The sequence below is a fragment of the Vipera berus genome (genome assembly GCF_964194415.1).
Source record: "Vipera berus genome assembly, chromosome: 3".
NCBI lineage: Eukaryota > Metazoa > Chordata > Lepidosauria > Squamata > Viperidae > Vipera > Vipera berus.
This window is the reverse complement of record NC_138204.1, coordinates 55,150,669-55,171,075: the sequence shown is the minus strand read 5'-3', so window position 1 is coordinate 55,171,075 and position 20,407 is coordinate 55,150,669. Positions and strand designations below refer to the sequence as shown.

Genomic DNA, 20,407 nt, shown 5'->3' with positions numbered 1-20,407 from the left:
AGAATCTGTCCACACTACACTAAGCTGAAACCAGCGGGGTGGGTGGGTGGGGGGGGGGAGGAAAAGAAATGATTTAGAACACAAAATTAGAAACGTACCCAAGCGGTTCATGAAAGCCATCCAGGACTGGCAAATCTGACTGAAAACTGGGTGCAAAATTCCAACATCTCCCTCCTCCAGCTGGCAAGTCCGACGTCTATGAAGAGAAAATATCAAAGTCCAAGTGGTTCAAGGATAAAACAGATTCAGGAGGCAAAAATCAGGGGGTGGGGGGTGGGGGAGAAGCTGATCTCTTGATCACCATCATTGCAAATGCCCAAGGTTTAATCCTATGAGCTGCACCGATTAACATCTACATGTCCTACTACATATCAGATTAGAGTTTCCAGTACATTAAAAAAAGTGCAGGATTTGGCCTGGAAGAAACAACCCCTCCCACAATTTCCTAGAAGATGATGTGGATGGAAGCTGTCGTGCTTGCCTTTGGCTCTGTTCCTGCTTGGAAGCGGCACGTTCCTGGCTTGTGTGCTGCTTTACACTTTCGGTCTTATGGCGACGGCGACTGCGGTTCTCTTCAGGTCGCTCCAACACAATGTCATCTGTAGTCTTGGGGCTTCCTTGTTCTGCCATCTCTGGTTTGCTCTGACAATTAAGACATAGCACAGGAAAACTTGTCCAGTAAGCTTCTGTATTAGACAAACGTTGATACCAGCACATTCTGCACTGATATGGTCTTTTTTTTTCAAAAATCAAAGAGCATTCTACTAATCCACCCATAATATGATACAAACATACTATTTTGCAAATATAGCACTCAACACATATTGTGGGTCTTGGTTGAAATAGGTATACAATTATGCCATCAGGCCAAAGGCCTTTTCCAGACTAGAGAACCTTTATGGCAGAAGTCAACTTTAAGACTTCAACTCCTGGAATTCCTGAGCCAGCATGGAGCAGTTGAAGTCCACAGTTGCCATAGTTGCCCACCCCTGCTTTATGGGGAAAATTTCGAAGTATTTCCTGGAATTGTGAGACATTAGGCTGAAAAGTACCTCTCAACAGTCTGGGGCTGAAAATTATAGCATTGAATTATAAAGCAGGTAGTGGATAAAAACATATGGCTAGAGTACTGACTATCTTAAGAGGTTCTTAGGTGTCTGCTCTGATGTAACAGTTCTTTAATTAAGTTTCAGTTTGTGAGTTTTGACCCTTCCCCTTCACACTCAAAACAGCTCCCTCCTCCATTTTCCATAGTCATTACCAGCTTATCCCAGAAGCTCCGTCGTCCTATCTTGCTTGTAGGTGTGACAGGTTCACCCAAACTTGTAGTGGGCACTGAGAAGGGCAGAGGTGGAGGGCACGCTCTGCCTCTGGCATGCTGAGTCAGTCCTTTTGATTCAGACATTGTCCGGCGAAGGCCTCCTGCAAGTACAGTCTCCATTACAGCTACAGTGAAAATACCACACTACTCAAACCAGAAACTCCCTCTTTTTCCAGTCACAACTCTTCTCCATAGGAAAACTGACTTAAGCAACATGGCTTTCTATGTCTTTTAGAAGCTATTTTAGCCTCAACAAGCTCTTATTGTTTTATGTGGCAGCCAGTGAAAAAGAATTCCACAAAAAGCGATCGTATACCTTGGGAAACAGCTATAACACACCATGGTAAGCCATGTGCCTTTGCATGTTACTATTCCTAAGGTCAAGCCATGCTATAGTCAGTAAAGTTCAGAAATAGCAGCCCCTCACCCGAAGCCTCGTGAACACTTAGATAATACAGAATTAAATTCACGAAGGCAACTTCCTTTGCTCCTAAGAAGAGTCATATAAGAGTCAGGAAACACCTGGCTGCAATAATTTTGCAGAATTTAGCAACAGAGAAACTGAAAGATCTTACCAATATTATCTGGTTCCTCCAGCTCAGTGGATGACTCAACACACAGTGGATTGGGGAGCACATGAAATTCCATGAGGGCATCACAGAGGGCATGGCGCAGGGCACTGCGCAGCCTTTCAGACAACTGCAACAAGCTGATGTTTCCCTTTTCCCAGATGTCGAAGCGCACTAAAGGAGAGAGGGCTGCCAAGAAAAAGTCTGTTTCAAGAGAAAGCCGCTTAGAAAAATCGAGGGAAATTCCCAAATGAACCCTGAACTTAGACAGCCAGATTGTGCATCTGGCTTCATTATTTTGCTTATGAACTCTTTTGGAAAACAGAAATCCTGCCTTCCTACCTGGCTCTGACTTGCCAGGTTCACACTCATGCTTGCTGACTGTAGTCAAGCTCTCAAAGTCCGCCTCCGGAAGAAATGAAGTGCTCAGCAAGAGAGTGGATGGCCTCACCCAGCGAGCCAATGAAATGGGATTTCCGCAGTCATCCACAAAGGACAGGGCAATGCATGCGACACCTGCGGGAAAATAAAAGACCTGCTTGAGCCCGCTCTCTTTGGTACTTACTACAGAAACTCAGCCTCCTTTGGAAGGTTAAAAAAAAAGTATGTGCAGAGAGAAAGGGTGAAACAAATGTGGACAAGGAAATCAACATACAAGTGGATAACAAAGGGACCTGCTTCCACTAGGAATGGGCTTTTACCTACAAAACAGCATTCATCGCAGGCTTAGCAAAATTCAGCCAGCAAAAGCATCAGCCCTCTCTAGATTATTTTTACTTATTCCAGCAAACAGCAGCAAGCAAGCAAGCAGCTCCTTTCCTGTACTGTGTCAGGATCCCTTGAAAACTGGGATTGTGGTGGTACTCTTTCAGTTCTTCTAACCTTCTTCTGGCCTGTAATAACACCACATTAATTAGTACCCGTGGAAAAACAAGATAACAACAAATGGTATTTCTAGGAAACACACTTTGCCAAGCAAAATCTCTTATTAATATTTGCGTGCCAAAGTTCCTAAGAAGGGTGTGCAGAAAGGTAAGGAAATACTCTATAGACAGCATCAGCAGACACTAGCATTCGAGGTTTTTAAAATGACATTAATTATAAGCAGAAGTGGTGAGTTTCCTCCATGCAGAAGGTGCATGATGGCAAAGACGTTGCAGATGCTATCTCAATCATGCACCCCATCATCAAAGGTAATCATAACATGCTCAGCACCTCCTATTAGCATGACCGTGGCCTGATGTAGCCTTTGCATGGAAGAAATAGATCACGTGGAGATATGTCTCCTAAACCATGCCTAGGAGAGAGAAAGAGACCCTATTCCAGGCATGCAATAAGCCCTCTTATGGAAGCAAACTGATCCTTTAAGTTTATACTGACTCCCAGCACTCCTGAAGCATAATTGTGTTATTCAACTCAACAACCGCATGAGAACAAAGATAAAGGAAGAGCTAGTAGCATCATCTATTCTCTGTTAGGTATAGAACCATAAAGCTACCAAAAATACTTAGAAATCTGTCTGTCAATTTACATGTAAAGAACCTGCTCCAAGAGATGCACTACATGAAAAGCATTCAAGTGGTCCAGTCCCATTTCCACTGATCCAGCAGTTTTAAGATCCTGAACAAACATGTCACTAGGAAAATTTCTTGTCCAAGCTCAGCATATTCTGATTTTGAGTATAAAATCCATTCAGTTAGGACTGTTTCTAAATGCATTGCAGGGTCAGGAATCTCCAGCTATCCACCAATCTATTATCAGTTGTACAGTTCTCCATCTTTATTCCAGAGTATCATGGAATCCCACTCCACAATTCCAAGATTACAGAAGAAAATAGTCTATTGATCTGTGTTGCAAAATAATCTCTACAGCAATAGCTGCTCCATAGATTTATATAGATCTTCCGACACGTGCAAGATGTTTTACTCCCATTACGGTTTCAAGATGAAACATTTCAAGGCGAAAAGAAAAATAATTATTCTATCCCCTTCTGAAGCCACCAGATATGCCATTACTTCCTGTTTTTGTTATGGATTCTTTAACTTCAACAAATAGTCCTTATTTGAAGAAAAGCTTTTCCTTGGAACCAGAAGAAAGGCTAAGAGCTGGAAAAGGTCAGGTCGACAACACTGAAGAGGAAACATGGGTGACACAGTAAACAACAGAGCAAAAGCCAACAGCACAGCAGGCATAGGATCAAAAGGAGGATGGGAAGCAGCGCTGGAAAAAAAAAATTCAGTGGCCCACTGGATTCTACAGGAAGCTACCTTGAAACTGGGAAGGTGGAAACAGGTGCTGCACAAGATCCAACATGGAACCTACATGACAGAAGAATGGTCAGACACACTTTGAAGTGATGCATTACCCACACAACCAAACCACAGTGCAGGTGGAAGAGGAGGTAAGAGTATGTCAAGGTACATGCGTTGTTCTCTCTGCATATAGGCAACACCAATCAACATTACCAGCTAAACGAATGGGCCAAAACCCAAAATGTCTTGTTCCAAGCAGAAATGTTTTAACCCCTAGTCACTCTGGCTCCCTATTAAAGAACATTATATACTCCCCTACATGTCATTTCATTTTAATCGTCACGGATCAGAAAATGTGCAGTACTGAACAACAACCTTCGCTGAATTACAGCCCAAATGGCAGAGAGGGAGTTTAAAAAGAAATGTAGTGCCTCTCCATCCTATTAGGAACGTAGCATTAGACCTGCTTTTCCCAATCCTCCAGTTACACTATACTTCCACTCTGACAATGGCCAGATAACCAACATTGCTATTGACTCTGCTGACAATGGGTAATACAATCTTTAGACCAGGCTTGGAAAGGCAGCAATATGCAGTATAGAGATGCATGGAAGTTTTATAATTTGGTTCATATGGACCCAACAAGAGACTCTTCACAGAATCTTCTTTTTTTTTAATTTTTTTGGGGGGTAGGCCAAATAGCCTTTACTCTCACATACCTAAGATTGTTCCAAAGTGCTCTAGTTTATTTTTATAGAGTGTTCTAGTCTTTCTCCTGATGTAATGGAGCAGAGATGCTTAGTACCTTTACCACCAGTGCCTTGACCTCCTGGCTTATTGTATAAATAGAGATCCAGCTCAGGGCTGCTGCTGCTGCTGCTACTGCTGCTGTTCTGATTCAAGTAGTGCTGAAAAGCAGGAAAAGAGTGGTTAATTCAGACTACTGTTCAGATTATTATTATTATTATTATTATTATTATTATTATTATTATTATTATTATTATTATTATTATTATTATTATTATTATTATTATTATTATTATTATTATTATTATTAATTATTATTATTAATTTTATTTGTATACCGCCCTTCTCCCGAAGGACTCAGGGCGGTGAACAGGGCAATACATATTAAAAAAACAAGATACAAAAATTAAAAACGATTAAACAAAATGCCCACGAATAAGTTAAAACACATTAAAAAGTAGGTTAAAACAGATTAGTAAAACCCAACCCCATCCCATCAGGCCAGGCCAGCTTGTTCGAAAAGGTAGGTTTTGAGATCGCGCCGGAAGGAGCGGAGGTCGGGCGCCATCCGGAGGTCAGGCGCCATCACAAAAGAAAGCCCAATTTAAAGTCCTCAGAAGTAAAATTATGACACTTAAAAGGTACAGGCAATATATTTGCAGCCGTTCTTAATACAAGAGTATTATCAGGTCACAGAGATGATCTTCAGTCCAATGTGAGACTGTACAGCAGTAAAGCAAACGTTTACTTTTAGCCATAAAATTACCCTCCACCGTAACTGTTTTCAGCGACTGGAACCAAAATAACCTGTCAACCAAAAAAGTCCACTCCAGCTCCAAAAACTGAGCATGCAGTTCAAGGTAACCATACTGTTGTGATTCAGGGTCAGCCTGTGGATTCGGGAGTTGGGTCGGACGACTCAGAGGAGGAGGGGGGTGTTGAAAGACCTTGCTGAGGGGGTTGAAGATCTTGCTGATGATAGCCCTCAGGCAGGCCCCTTCCACTTGGTCACCATGGAGACCCAGCTGTGTGAGCCTGACAGTGTGGATGAAGATGACCCACAGCTGGCCCTGTTCAAGGACGCCCGACGCAGGAGGCAGTCAAGTAGGAGTAAACAGAGGAAGGCAATGGGGCTTCTCGGAAGGAGGCAGAGAGAAGCCACGCCCTGAACTCTTTATAAGGGGAATGTGTGGGGAGGGCTGGTTTGCTGAAAGCAACCGCTCGAATAGTGTTTCAAAGCTCCTGTATCTTGGTTCGTGTCTTGTTTGTTTTTGTAGTAATAAATTTGGCAGACGTAATTCCAGCCTCTTGCCGTTTGTAAAGGGGTTGCCTTTTCTGCAGGGCCGGTAGCAGGCTGGTACAGAACACATACACTCACCTTGAAGTGGTTCTCCACATTGCTATCTGTGTATTTGGGTGTATGCAGAAAGATCAGCAGATTCTGTCGCAGATAGCAGGCGACAGCTGGAAGCCAAGGCAGACATGGAGTAGGAAGAGTAAATTGTAATACTTCAGTGGGCAGGCTGCCAGGAGGTTGTATGAACTGCAGAAGGAACAGGTAGCAATGGTTTGATATTTTTGAGACCACAAACTCCAAAAGGTGGGAGGTTTCACCCAAGGAGTAAAGCTCTTATTTTAAGGGGGGGGGGAATTACTTCAATCGGAAGTTACAACAATCTCGGGAAGCAAGACGGTACTTCCTTCAGCCAATACCTCCACATCAGCTGGAGTGAGTTTGCAGTTCCGCACAAGCATAACTGTGATGATATCCAGGGTGGCTTCATCCAGACGCCTACGCAGAACCTTCACCAGCTCATCTGTGATCTCAGGTCCTATGAAAGGAGAAAGACTGAGCTTTTTATACCTGAATTCCACTGCAGCTCTTGCCTCTGCTCCAGTGCCTGCCAATTGACCTATTTAGGTTACTGTTTTTGAGTTCTGTCCTGCCATTCCTCTGCTCTTTCACCTGCTCTTGCTATGTTAATTAGAGCTCCAGACCAAAGATTTGCATATATTAGAGTGAGTTGTGTCTTGTGAAACTGTCCTGAAATTGCCTACATAGTATGGCCAGGGGAAATGTTGGAACGAAGAAGCTACAATGGAAATACGTATAAAAGAGATTATTGAATTACAAGGAAAAATGTAACAGAATATAACTTCTTATTCTGCCAGCAACAGCAGTATCTCCACAGGCATTCCTTCCTTCTGTTTTATCCATTACCAGATTAGAAGTGTGTGCCCAGCCTACCTGCTGGTGCCACTCCATGGACCACGAGCTGGATGTGTCTATCAATTTGGCTTATAGGACGAGCTGAATCCACGCTGCGGCAAGAGACTGCTCCCAAGGATGAGTGAGAGGCCTATTAAAGAAAAGCAATCATCACAATGCGTGGCTGGAAGGAGAGCAAAGTTCCCACTGTAAACATTCAGGATAGAGGTAGTTGTCAACTTACAATTATTTGGTCATCGACCATTCCACGTTAGGATGGCATTGAATGAATGGCGGTTATAACCAGGCCTCAGAGTTACAACTAGATGCCAAGTGATTGCCTTGGTGGAGCAGTGGGCTAATGCCTCCTTAAGTAACACCAGCTGCCTGCAATTAGTGCAGGTTCGCATCCCACCAGGCTCAAGGTTGACTCAGCCTTCCATCCTTCCGAGGTAGGTAAAATGAGGACCCAGATTGTTGGGGGCAATAAGCTGACTTTGTAATAATGCCGCTTGGGGGGTGTGTGAAAGCCCTAATAAGCAGGCATATACATAGAATGAAGGCTACTGCTAAGCTTGTAAGCCGCCCTGAGTCTTTGGAGAAGGGCGGGATATAAATGGAATTAAAATAAATAAAAAAATAAATAAAATTTGCCATCTTCACTGCCAACTTTCCCAGAATGTCCATGGGGTAGCTGGCAGGGAAGGTCACAGGTCTCTCCCACTGCACACCCTTCCATAGCCATTCTGTGCACACCCTCCCACACCTGCACGGCATATTTTGCACTCTCTCACCAGCCTCTGTGGTGGTACCTCTTGTGCAATCCCTTACATCCTTGTGCACCCATCCCACACTTCTCATACACCTCCTCACACCTTTGTGCAAACTCCCTGACCTGTAAGTTGCCTCTTACACACCCCTTTGCACCCTCACTGACCTTCCCTTGCACCCTTCTGCTATGCCTCTGGTGCAACTTCCCAATCCACCCATGTACTCCCTTGTTCTCTCCTCCACCTGGCAGCAGTCATCTACCTGCCAGCAGGCATGGGACTGTAACTTCCTTCTCTACTTCTCTACTGTCTTTGGTTGTGGGAAGTTGCCTTGCCTAATGACCATGAGATTCAGTTAACGACAACAACCATAACTGTAGGGATTGTCGTCACTAAGCAAGAGGATTGCAGTTTACAACTGTATTGCTTAGCAACAGAGATTCAGGTCCCAGTTCCCATCATAAGTCAAGAACTACCTGCACTCTCCCTTAGCACCAAGGACACACAGGTTTCTTGTGAGTGTAACGGATACTTACACTTAAGTCTTCAGTGTAAATGGGTTCCTGGCTGCGTGAAAGTGCCAGTGAACGGTACACATTTTGGATTTCATTTTCCCCAGCCTTCCCACCAGAAGTGGTTTCGGAGAGCCTGGGTTAGGATGGCAAAAGAAAAAAAAGTGTGTTGAAATGAATGAAAAACATTCTGAGAGGCAAAAGCGAGGCAGCAAAGTCAATAATGGTTCAAGCAGGTTCCTCTGAACTTTGAGAACAATGTAGTGGGCATATCCAGGGACATTCTGAACTTACCGTAAATAAAAAACAGACTTGGTTGCACGCTCCTGGTAAACAAACATATTTTTCCTGTTCACAACTGAGAAGGCATTGAGCACAGAGCGCAGGGCTTGGATAGCTGCAGGACAGAGTGGCAAGCACAAGTTTACAAAGAGAAAGATTTAGTTTAATGCCCAATCTATAGCGATTTTCAGATACCAATCCACTAAGTCTCTCATGGTTACAGCCCATTCGTTCAACCCAACTTCACAATTGCCAATCTCCTGAACTTATCTAAATATTTGAAAACCATCTTCATTTGATATTATTTAATAGGCATTAAACAATATGTGAAAAAGTATTAAATGCTAGCAGAGTTCCAATTAAGGTATTAAGTATCGGAGAATATTTGGACAAAATTGTTTGGAATACATGCTAACTTTATCTATGGTACTTAGCAATTTTAAAAACAGAAGTCATTTCTTTAAACAGTGGCCCCCAACCTTTTGGGCACCAGGGACCGGTTATGTGGGAAAAGATTTTTCCGTGGACCAGAGAGGGCGTGGTTTCGTGTGCTGCCTGCATCCAGCGGATGGGGCTTCACTTGTTTGGGCAGCCCTGCTTTTAACACATCTCTTTTAATTACTGTGGAAGTACAAGCTCTTCCAATTGCTTAGCTCAAAGCTTGATACTAAAACATCTTAATTCTAATGTCAGAATCCCCTCCTATAAAATTCTCTCATTTTTTTAATTACATGATGCATTCACCCAGATACCACTTACCATCACCCCCACACCCCATATCTGGATCCCACTCTTTTCAAGAGACTGCTGTATCATTGCCTGATCTGGTCTCTGACATGAAGCCCTATCCTGTTCTGGCCTACCCTATCAATGCCTTCCCTATCTCCTAGGGCAGGGGTAGGCAACCTTGGCTCTTTTATGACTTGTGGACTTCAATACCCAGAATTCCTGGACCAGCCATGCTGAGTCAGGAATTCTGGGAGTTGAAGTCCACAAGTCATAAAAGAGCCAAGGTTGCCTATCCCTGTCCTAATGAGTACCAACTAACAGGAAGGAGAGGATTATTGTGGCAGGACACAAGGTTTATTCCAAGAAAGGACAGTCTAGGAATAGCCTTTTAAATGCCCAAATACCTACCACGTGCAACACCCATATTGGGTCCCATCTTAAGCCTTGAATGCACATGGATGGTGGTACTCCAGACTGCATCACAGGCAAAATGTCCAGGTATGAACTGCATAGTGGCTGCAAGATAGTCACGAGGCTGGTAGCTTTCCTCTCCAGGATAATCTGAACAAGCGTAAAGAATATTTCACAGATCTGCTCTCCACCACTTTTCAACAGCTAACCCCAAAATCAAGCACCAATATTTTCTATACATACACCCATCCCAGTCTAAACCCAAACATACAATAGATACTGTTAGACTTGCAGAAAAGTATGGAAATATATAAGCAGCGGTGGGTGAACGGAAACAAGCAAGGAGATTTTCAATTCAAGATACTGCCATAAATCTTACAGAATAGAAAAGGGGGGGAGACTTGTTTTTCTATTGTTGATGGGAAGTCTGTTGATGTAGGTAACTGGAATAAACATAATCCTAGCTTACTAACCATAATTGGGACCACCAACTCCGTCACTAAGCTTAATGCAAGACATCATGTGACTGCAACAACTTCACTTCTACTGGAGTTGTTAAACTAATCACCTGAAATAATTAAATTAGCTATCACCATAACTTCCAATTTTACTGCTGGCTTCTTTATTGAGTCTGTTTGTTGGAAGCTGGCTCTGAAGTGTGCAAATAGCAATCATGTGACTGTGAGATACTGTGATGGTCATAAATGCCCACTGGTTTCAAAGTGCCAGAATCTTAATCAGGTGACTATTGCAATGTTTGGCAAGAGCTTGTCATAAAAGTTACTTTTTCTACACTGTTATAACTTTGAATGGTTGCTAAATAGGAGGGTCATTAAGCAAGAATTATCTTTAAGCTCCTACCATCAGGCCCACTGCGCTGCCGATAGGTATAAGGTGTTTCACTTTTCCAGATATCCTCCTCACTCTCAGCGACCAACAGAGAATTACAAATGTGGCTATCATGTAGATCTTGTAGCAGCAACCGCTTTAAAGAAAAGGGGACAGCAAGCGTTAATTTAATTGTTTCCTCATATCAGGAACAGTTCCCCCCCCCCGGTGTTGTTTGTTAAAAATTGTTCAAAGAAGTAGGAGTTTGTGTGTGTGTGTTTGTGTGTGTGCGCGTGCACACACACACACACATTTCACATACATGACTCTAGGCAGTTTACAATAAAATACATAAAATATGCAATATCAAAAATAAAAATAAAACACACAGCAGCTGGGCATCATCCAACCAATTATCCACCCAGCCAGAAGACGGTTTCCATCACATGCTCAGGGCCCCAGGCTCAGGCCAAACTCATTTTCAAAGCCCTGTGTAAATTTAACAGGGATGAAGCCAATCTAATCTCAGGGGGATGATGTTTCAAAGGGCAGGTACCATAGGAAAAAATGGATCTCCCAGGCCCCACCATTAACTCCTTAGCTAACAGGACCAGTCACACACCTCTCCTACCAGATTGGATAGAACAGGTAGAGTCCAGGAATAGCTACAACAGATGCACAACTCGAAGTTGTACAAAGGCCTCCTAGCCAAACTACCACCTGCTTCTCGAGCAGGTCAAAAATTCAGGAGCTCCAGATTGTATACCAGATCTGTCTGGGGCATTGCCATCCCACCCAGAACAAAATATTAAAATGTTCCTCAGAGCAGGAGGTCCAAACCCAGAGCCACTAAGCCACCCCCAGGCACCTCCATAGCATTATTCAGACAGCCTGGGGTGGAGATATAAAACAGAGCATAGGTAAAGGTAAAGGTTCCCCCGCACATGCGTGCTAGTCGTTTCCGACTCTAGGGGCCAGTGCTCATCTCCGTTTCAAAGCTGAAGAGCCAGCGCTTGTCCGAGGACGTCTCCGTGGTCATGTGGCCGGCATGACTAGACGCCAAAGGCGCACGGAACGCTGTTACCTTCCCACCGTAGTGGTCCCTATTTTTCTACTTGCATTTTTACGTGCTTTCGAACTGCTAGGTTGACAGAAGCTGGGACGAGTAACAGGCGCTCATTCTGTTACGCGGCACTCGGGATTCGACCCGCCAAACTGCCGACCTTCTGATCGACAAGCTCAGCGTCCTAACCCACTGAGCCACCGCGTCCCTAAAACAGAGCATACTTCACCCCAATTCAATGGGTGACTTCATCCAGCAGCTTTAGGTAGATATTAAATAGGAGGGGAGAGATACTGAGCCCATGGCACCCCACAAAGGAGGGGGTCTCTGAGAAAAGAAAACAAGATATCAATTTCAACTGGAACTAATCCCAGAAGAAGAGCGAGCACAACTTCATACTCCCTACTCCCAAAGTCGGCCTGGAAGGATACCATGATTGAAAGCTGCTGTTGTCTTACTGGCCAATCAGATGCCCTTGGCGTGCTCACAAACGGAAGATGGTATCACATCTCTCATGCCACTATTCTTCTATAATAGTATTTGGAGACATGTCAACCTTACCCTGAAAGTAAGACCAAAAGTCTAAGACTAATATGCCCTTGACAGATTTAACCTCTGTTCATTTTTGTTTCTCAGCCTTCTGAATAGCTTGGTATAAGCCACAAACCTGTGCAAAAAACAATTTCCTCTAAGCCAAAATAACAAATGGAAAGGTTAAAAAGTAGTGGTCTTATCAAATACTCTTCTACTTTTGAAATATCGTTTATTTGCTTTTTGTTGTTTAATCTGTTTTAAAGCAGTTCTCTTATTTATTCAAGAGCCTTTGATGAGGAGCTTTGCTAATAGCTTTTTGGAATTCTAAGTACACAGTGTCAATGGGGTCATTCCCATCCAATGGGATTTGTCCTTGCAGAATTCCCTTTCCTCTCTTTGGGAAGATGCAGATGTTAAGGTGACTGACCTACAGTTTCTCAGTTTGGTTACTTTCTAACAGACGTGTAGGATAACTTTTTTTAAGAGGCTTGTAATTTCTTACTCACACGAAAGCAGTACTGCTCCAGGAAACTATGGAGTAGGCTTGTTATCATTCAAGGAACAGGCTTTAGAGCTTGAATGTGTCTTACTTACCTGGTTAACAACACGACAAATCTCTCCAACCTTCTTTACCATTGTCCGGTGAAGTTGTATGCATTCTCCTTCCTCATTCTGTGTTGCTTTTACTGCACTGTAGCTGCTATAGAGAGAGAAGAAAAAGGAAAGTCTTATAACTTGACTCAGGAGGAAACCTCCATTTCCAAGCGTAAAGTGCTATTATCTCCCACTTTGATGACCTCTAGAGGCACTAGATTAGTGTTTCTCAACTTTCAAATCTTTCAGAAGTGTGGCCTTCAACTCCCAGAATTCCCAAGTCAGCAGAACTGCACTAAACAATACTATTTAATTCCCTGGCCAAGCGGAATTATAGGAATTTCAGTCTATCCCAGGTAATATCAGCCTTGGTGGAGCAGTGGGCTAATGCCTCCTTAAGTAACACCAGCTGCCTGCAATTAGTGCAGGTTCGCATCCCACCAGGCTCAAGGTTGACTCAGCCTTCCATCCTTCCCAGGTAGGTAAAATGAGGACCCAGATTGTTGGGGCAATTAAGCTGACTTTGTAATAATGCCGCTTGGGGTGTGTGTGTGTGAAAGCCCTAATAAGCAGGCATATACATAGAATGAAGGCTACTGCTAAGCTTGTAAGCCGCCCTGAGTCTTCGGAGAAGGGCGGGATATAAATGGAATTAAAATAAATAAAAATAAATAAAATAATATATAGTTGGTACAGATTGGGCAATACACACGCAAAGTTTGGGCAACATTCCCACACACAATTTTCTTTCATTGTATCATTGAATGAATATGATAAAATGAAAAATAAGGATGAGAGGAAAGCAGCACACTGACAAGATGCTAATATTATATCTGATTTGGGGTGTGACATTCACAGCCAATAAAAGCTGCATCTCCTTTTCTCTTTCCTAGTTTGAGCTCTCAAATGTGCACATTCGCAGATCATCCAATTCCATGTCAGAAAAATCATTCAGGGCTACCACTTCCTCACCTCTGCTTAGGGAGCCACGAGAATCAGGATCTTACCGTGTATGGGAATAAACTTCAACCCGGTCCTGGTGGATCTTGACGATCAGCCAGAAGGCAGGTATGAGAGGGCACCTGGATTCTAGGTCACTCGTCAGTGCCTCCTCGCCTTCAGAATCACTGCTACCTCCGTCATATCCTGGAAGATGAAAACGTATCCGGCGGTCTGTGAAGGGTTCACCCAAATTCATCCTAAAAATATCAGATTCCTGGGGAGTCCAATGGTTCTACAACAGTCCACATCTATGATATTGTCAGGAAATCCTAGACAGATTATTTCCCCAGTTATCCAAAACTGGATGGCAAAGGTGCAACCCATCCACTCACCAAGAAGATCAGAATCCATGCTTCCCTGGCTCGACACCAAACTTTGCACTTGACTAAGCTGTTGCTTCCTGTAACAACCTGTAAAGAATGAGTCAGATGCCCTTAAGAGACTTCTCCCAAGGTGAAAAGATTCCTCACGTCCTTGAGGAGAATCTTTGGTTTAAACATCAAAATCGACAATCTACACCTCAAGCATCAAGAATGGAGCCTGAAAAGGATACAAGCATACCAATAGCACACACAAGTGTTTGTTTGTTTTTTAAAAAAAAAGAAATCCTGACTACTGCACAGATCGTGTGATTTCAGAAATTACACAAGAGCCACGTCACACTTCAAGAGCTTAAGTTTAATAAATAAATAAATACCAAAATTGAAATGCGAGACATGCAGTAGCTTTCTGGAACTGTAGTCTCAGTACTAAAATGATCTTGATCGTAAAAAAAAAAATCAATCTCGGAGTAACGTTATGAAGAAAAGCATTTTAACAGACCCCTACTGAAGATCACAACTTTTGGTGTAACAGTCAGGGCTAAGGAAAAGGTGATGACTTGAACATGGAGTTTCTATCAGCGTGAAGTGCTACATTTTTGTTCGAAGAGTTCCAGTAAGCAATGGAAAATACTAAAGGGAAATGCAGACATGCAACAGCAAATGGATGCATAACAAAAATATACTAAATCCTCTCTAACACACACACAAAAGTAGATTTGACTTGAAAGTGTATAAAATTTAAAAAGCAAACAAGTAAAAGCCTTCCGGATCTTTGATGTTAACTGTCCTTCATAAAGCAGTACATCAAGAATAAAGTCAACCGATAAAAATTTACTATACTTTAAATCAAAGTAACTCCAAAGTAGCATCAATTATAATTAGTTCTATTGAAGTGAGCAGAACAAAAGCAGCCAGTTTGGTCTAGTGGCTAAGGCACCAGGCTAGAAAGCAGGAGACCATGAGTTCAAGTCCTGCCTTAGCCACGAAAGCCAATTGGCTGACTTTGGGCCAGTCACACTCTCTCAGCCCAAACCACCTCACAGGGTCGTTGTTGTGAGGAAAATAGGAGGAAGGTGTGTTGGATAAGTAAAATTATTATTTGTAAAAATAATAAAGGTAGGTACAAATAAATAAAGTAAGTAAAAGAGAAGCGCAAAAAGCTGCAAGAGTTCAGTACCGCATGGCCCATTTCAGAAGACTACGTTTCATTTTGAAAACTATATGTCATACTTGTGAATGTTTGGTGACAGTTTCTCACCTTCTTTGCTGGGGATCACAGAATCTGTTAAATTTGGTACAGACGGTGTAGCTAACGGAGATTGCTCGCTGCTCCGCTTCTCTGAAAAGGAAGCCTGAGGTTGCATTTGTGTCAAAGTAGTTTCCTCACCTGGACAACCCTGCTCCAAAGCACTGGTCTGATCCAGAAATGTTAACTGGTCTGGCACCTGCATCATGGAAAAGAAACAGAGCAAAGTTCTGCTGATCAGATAGTCCAGGATGTTTCCTCAACAGTCACCTTTGTGGTCCCATACCAATGACCGTTAAATCTCTCATCTGGTTCAATCATGTCTAACACCTACCTCAACAGGTGCTTGGTTACTTATGTCCAGACATTCTCCAGTCTTGTTTTCATTTGTTGGCCATGCCCAGAGACTTTGAGCTTCATCAGGGGGAGTAGAACAAGGTAGGGAGCCTTCGGTTTTGCTGCTGCTTTCACACCTGCCTCCTGTCATAGTGCTCTCAAGAGTAACAGAAGGGCTGGGTCCACTTACTGAGGCGTGCAGGCGACTAACAGATGCATAGTAGAAATCACTCCCCTCAGGATTGAGGACATAGCTGGGCAAGGGCATTTTCTGGAACTCCTACAAGAGAAAATAGAAGGGACAGCCAGAGGGAAATCTATTCTGTGGGCCTAAACTAACTGAAGGGAGGGCATAGTTGGGTGGATGGTTGGGAAGCCAGTTTTGTCATACTGCTGGTACCCTGTGACTACCCAGTGAGGTTATAGCACAAATAGCCAGGCTGTCTGGGAATATGTTGAGGGAAGTGAGGAGTCACTTCCAGGGATCCAGGCAGTTTTGTAGGATTCATTATGGGAGAAAGTGATGCTCGCAGTTTTGAAAGAGTTTGTGGTAAATTCCAGATCCTTCTCTAGGTGTATCCATATTCACTAAAGTGACTCTGGGCAGCTAACAAAACCTTGGCAAAACAGCCTGCACTGGCTTCTGGGTATAATTCAAAGTGCTGGTTTTAACCTATATGCAACTTGCAGAATTATCTTCTCCAGACAGAGTCAACCTGCCAGACTCATATATCCCAGGAGAAACTGACATCACTCCTCACTTCATTAAAGTGAGGTGGAGCTGACATTTGCAGGTGCAGCTTTTCAGTGGGAATGCTGTAGTGATGGGAGCATCCCGATACTCCCATATTACACCCCTCCTGTGTGAGCTGCATTGGTTACCGGTTGTCTTCCGGGTGAGATTTAAGGTGCTGGTACTTACCTTTAAAGCCCTACATGGCCTAGGCCCGGGATATTTGCAGGACCGTCTGCTGCCGGGGACGACTTCCCATCGCCCAGTGCACTCACACAGAGAGGGCCTCCTCAGGGTGCCGTCGGCTAGACAATGTCGGCTGGCGACCCCCAGGGGGAGGGCCTTCTCTGTGGGAGCGCCAGCCCTGTGGAACCAACTCCCCCTTGAGCTCCGGATGGCCCCGGATCTCCGGTCCTTTCGCCGTGACCTCAAAACCTTCCTTTTTCATCAGGCTGACCTGGATTGACGACGGGTTTTTAAAATGTTTTAATTTTTAATTGTTTAGTTAATTTATTTTGGGGCTGTTTGTTTAATTTCTTTTAACTTTTGTATTGTTGTTTTTATTGTTGTTAGCTGCCCTGAGTCCTTCGGGAGATAGGGCGGCATATAAGTCCCAAAAATAAATAAATAAATAAATAAATAAATAATAAATAAATAAATGCTGTTATGGAATAGCTTTCCCTTGGAAATCTGTGCTCCATTTTGCTGGCTTTTAATAAGTTAATAAAAACAGATCGATTTGAGGTGCTTTAAATGAAGTGGTGCCATGGGTTTTTTGGCTATAAGTTTTCATTTTTGTTTTATTTTTATTACTCAGTAATTTTAATTTTGGCCTGGGATGTTTCATTATATTATTATTTCTTACAGTTGCAATATGTACTGCTGTTTTTTTTTATTGTGAAATGACAACCATGGTTTGGTTTAACATCCAAGGCAGAGATGCAGAACTTTTCCAGGCTGAAGGCATTTTAAATTTGGCATCCAAATGCCTATTTCAGAAGTAAGCAGGGCTGGGATAAAGAAAAAAAATAAGAAGTCCCTAAATTTGACTTAATTTAATTTACATTTCATTAAAATAAAATACTCCTGCCTGCCGTGTATTTGATCTTTATTCTCTTCTGTTCCACACAACGTAATTATTTTCCTGAACGCATGCAGCTACTATACATGCCTTGGAAAAAGGGAGGTTTCTTCTAGCAGCAGTCACCAGGCAGAGAGAAGGCACCGCAAGTGGATTCAAGGTGCCTCTACTTGCTTCAGATGTGGATACAGTGCCCCATTTGCTGATGAACATTTTGGAGGTCCCTTAGGGTTATAGCTCAGGCTTTTAGGGGCTATGCGCAATCACAGGGCCTTAGGAATGTTTAATTGTTATCCAGGGATTTTAGACTGTAGAAATCACATAAAATCTATCAGAATTTTTTTTTATAAAAAGGCAAAGGGATAAAACCATGCTTACCTCACGAAACCTTTCCAGAGAATTCTCAGGTCCAAACACAAATTGCAGAGGGACCACCTCACAATGGCAGCTTGGACGGCCCTGGCAACTGTAGATGTGAGAAGCTGCTTGACTCAAGATGCTAGCAGTAACAGGCTGTGAGTAACGCAATGCTGACACAATCTCGTCATCCAGGAGCCAACGGATCTGAGAAAGGAGAGAGGAGACACGAAAGAGAATGTGGCAAAGTCCAGATCATGGAATGGAATACTCTCCAGTAAGAATCTCACTGCATTCCTACCAATAATGGTTTGTAGCCAGGCCATGCTCTGGCACAGAAGAGCAGAGGAAAAATGATAATGCCCAAAGTTTCCAGCTGCCCCAATCCCAGGGGCAGATAGACTCACTTCAGTCATAGTGGCTTCAACAGCTTGCCTGTGCACTGCAGGAAGATTGGAGAGTGCTGGATGCCTTGAAAATAAAGATGAGAATGCACACTCTGAACCTAAGAGTCTTCAATTCACACATCTCAGCACAGACATTGATAGAAAAAAAATAATACCAATCAGTTGAGGAGGATGGCATTCTGTCCAAGGTGTGCATAAGCTCATCATCTGAACGGAAAGAAGAGGGCTGCCCTGGAGAACGGGTGAAGGAGACACTGCTCTCAGAGGTGTATCTGTGGAAAGAGAGGAAATAACGTCTGAACTTTTTTCCCCCCAAGCTTTAAAACTCCCCAACCCTTTGACCATCACGAGTTCCCACCTATTGTGATGTAAATCGTTCACCATTTCGATCTCCAGAGGAACGGTCAGGACAAAAATGTCAAGGGTCACACAAAGGTCAGAAAGGTCAATTGTGTGAAGTGCCTTAGAGCTTTCAAGGTCGCCCAGCACATCTCCTATAGAAAGCAGAAGGTAGTATTCACAGAGACCACTCTTTATGCTTCTTTGCCAAGTGTTGGTGGGTGGGGGGAGAGATTGGAGCTCAGCCACAGAACTCCATCAATCCACATTTCCTTTGGGAGTTTCTATCTGGCCATATGCAACGTCTCCCATAATTACAGCTCCATCATTCCCACCCCCAACCTTCATCTTGTTCATTTTCATTCACCTAGGCAGGTCGGTAGGGAGCGAACAGGCATGGAACAGTGCTGGCTGCGTAGCTTCACAGAACAAGTCAGATGCATAAAGAGGGGAGGCATGTCTTGCTCCAGCAGCTCCTGTTCTGCCAAGGAGTCTCCCAGGACACTGAAGGAGTCATCATCCTGGTTAACAGTGTTGGAGTCTGACAAGGAGCCAGCTTCTAAAAATTCTTGGTCCAAGCGCTCCCGATATTCTACCTCCAGTTCTGGGTCACTTTCAGTGCCAATGGCGTAGCTGGATGTGTTCCCTATTTAAAAAGAATTCATTGATCAATTTTAAAAGAAGTTGTCAAAGTACCAAAAGATTTCTTCTACGAAAGTGGATCAGTCCTCTTTTAAAAATGTTGCCTAAGAGGATTTTTTTTTAAAAAAACAACAACAGTAACATTAGTAAGATAAATCGGCTTTGGATAAAAAGGACAGCATAACAGCTAATTGCAAAAGTACAGTGGTGGTAATTTATATCAAAAATATCAAGTTGTACGTGAATATGAGCTAAAATCATTACAGTGATTGATTAAGCAATGGCCCAGCAGTGCCTGTATGGCTGGCCAATCAGTGACTGACAGCATGGCATGTAATTCTGTTACAACTGAGATTAGCATGATTTCCATTTGTAGAAATTGTATTTCCCAGTGTAATACAGTACAATTGGCCATATGGACAATGATTTGTTTCCCTTCGGCAAAACTATCCTCTCCATACTATTTTGCCCACTTTATATTACATTGGCTCTAGCACAACTTTTCATTTTCTTGTAAATCAGCAGGTATACGTCTGGATGTATACACGACTTTTTATGGAGAGTATGTGCCCTAGAAAATCAGTTATGCCTAACATTTGCTCTCTGGACTCATCAAAAGCACCCTTGCAAGTCTATGGATACACACAAATGATTGCTTCAGACTAACAGGAGCACCCTTACCTGAATTCCAACCTTTAAGGTAAAGCCATGGAACAGTGCTGGCTGCGTAGCCTTAAGACAAGGGCAGGGAATGTGTTGCTCCCTAGGTGCTGCCACTGGCCTTAAGCCATACTCAGCACAACCAATAGCAGAGAATAATGAGCTCTGCAATCCAATCTGCAATCTAGAAGGCCACAGATTTCCACTATTGATGTAAGACTGTATTGGACAATATTTCATAACAATTTGGGACTGTAGGTGAGATAAATCAGAGGTCCCCAAGCCCCAGCCCAGCTGTTTGGAACCAGGCTGCGGAAGTGGCGGGCAAGTGCGTGTGCATCCCTACTTGCATGAGCAGTGGGCGAGCACGTGCGCACTCCATTTGCATGAGCAGCAGTCACGTTTGCCCGCTGCTTGCGTGGAACCATCCCCCCCTCCCTCCCTCCCTCCCCTCTGGTCT

The 20,407-nt window shown here is 43.3% G+C and overlaps 1 protein-coding gene across 1 annotated transcript in view; it reads right to left on the bottom strand.

Moving 5' to 3' along the window:
• Positions 1-20,407, bottom strand: part of SZT2 (SZT2 subunit of KICSTOR complex) — a 103,129-nt gene that overhangs the window by 29,619 nt on the left and 53,103 nt on the right. The window contains exons 32-54 of the mRNA XM_081323409.1: positions 19,013-19,291; positions 18,665-18,800; positions 18,462-18,578; positions 18,307-18,370; positions 17,921-18,106; positions 15,727-16,008; positions 15,405-15,591; positions 14,156-14,233; positions 13,829-13,967; positions 12,822-12,927; positions 10,664-10,787; positions 9,800-9,952; positions 8,675-8,777; positions 8,405-8,516; positions 7,138-7,249; positions 6,603-6,721; positions 6,268-6,432; positions 4,948-5,050; positions 2,233-2,406; positions 1,897-2,079; positions 1,262-1,422; positions 482-642; positions 99-196 (exon numbers count right to left, since the gene is read on the bottom strand). Of these exons, the coding sequence (XP_081179535.1) occupies positions 99-196; positions 482-642; positions 1,262-1,422; positions 1,897-2,079; positions 2,233-2,406; positions 4,948-5,050; positions 6,268-6,432; positions 6,603-6,721; positions 7,138-7,249; positions 8,405-8,516; positions 8,675-8,777; positions 9,800-9,952; positions 10,664-10,787; positions 12,822-12,927; positions 13,829-13,967; positions 14,156-14,233; positions 15,405-15,591; positions 15,727-16,008; positions 17,921-18,106; positions 18,307-18,370; positions 18,462-18,578; positions 18,665-18,800; positions 19,013-19,291 (3,342 nt within the window). The remainder of the gene's footprint in view (positions 1-98; positions 197-481; positions 643-1,261; positions 1,423-1,896; positions 2,080-2,232; positions 2,407-4,947; positions 5,051-6,267; positions 6,433-6,602; positions 6,722-7,137; positions 7,250-8,404; positions 8,517-8,674; positions 8,778-9,799; positions 9,953-10,663; positions 10,788-12,821; positions 12,928-13,828; positions 13,968-14,155; positions 14,234-15,404; positions 15,592-15,726; positions 16,009-17,920; positions 18,107-18,306; positions 18,371-18,461; positions 18,579-18,664; positions 18,801-19,012; positions 19,292-20,407) is intronic.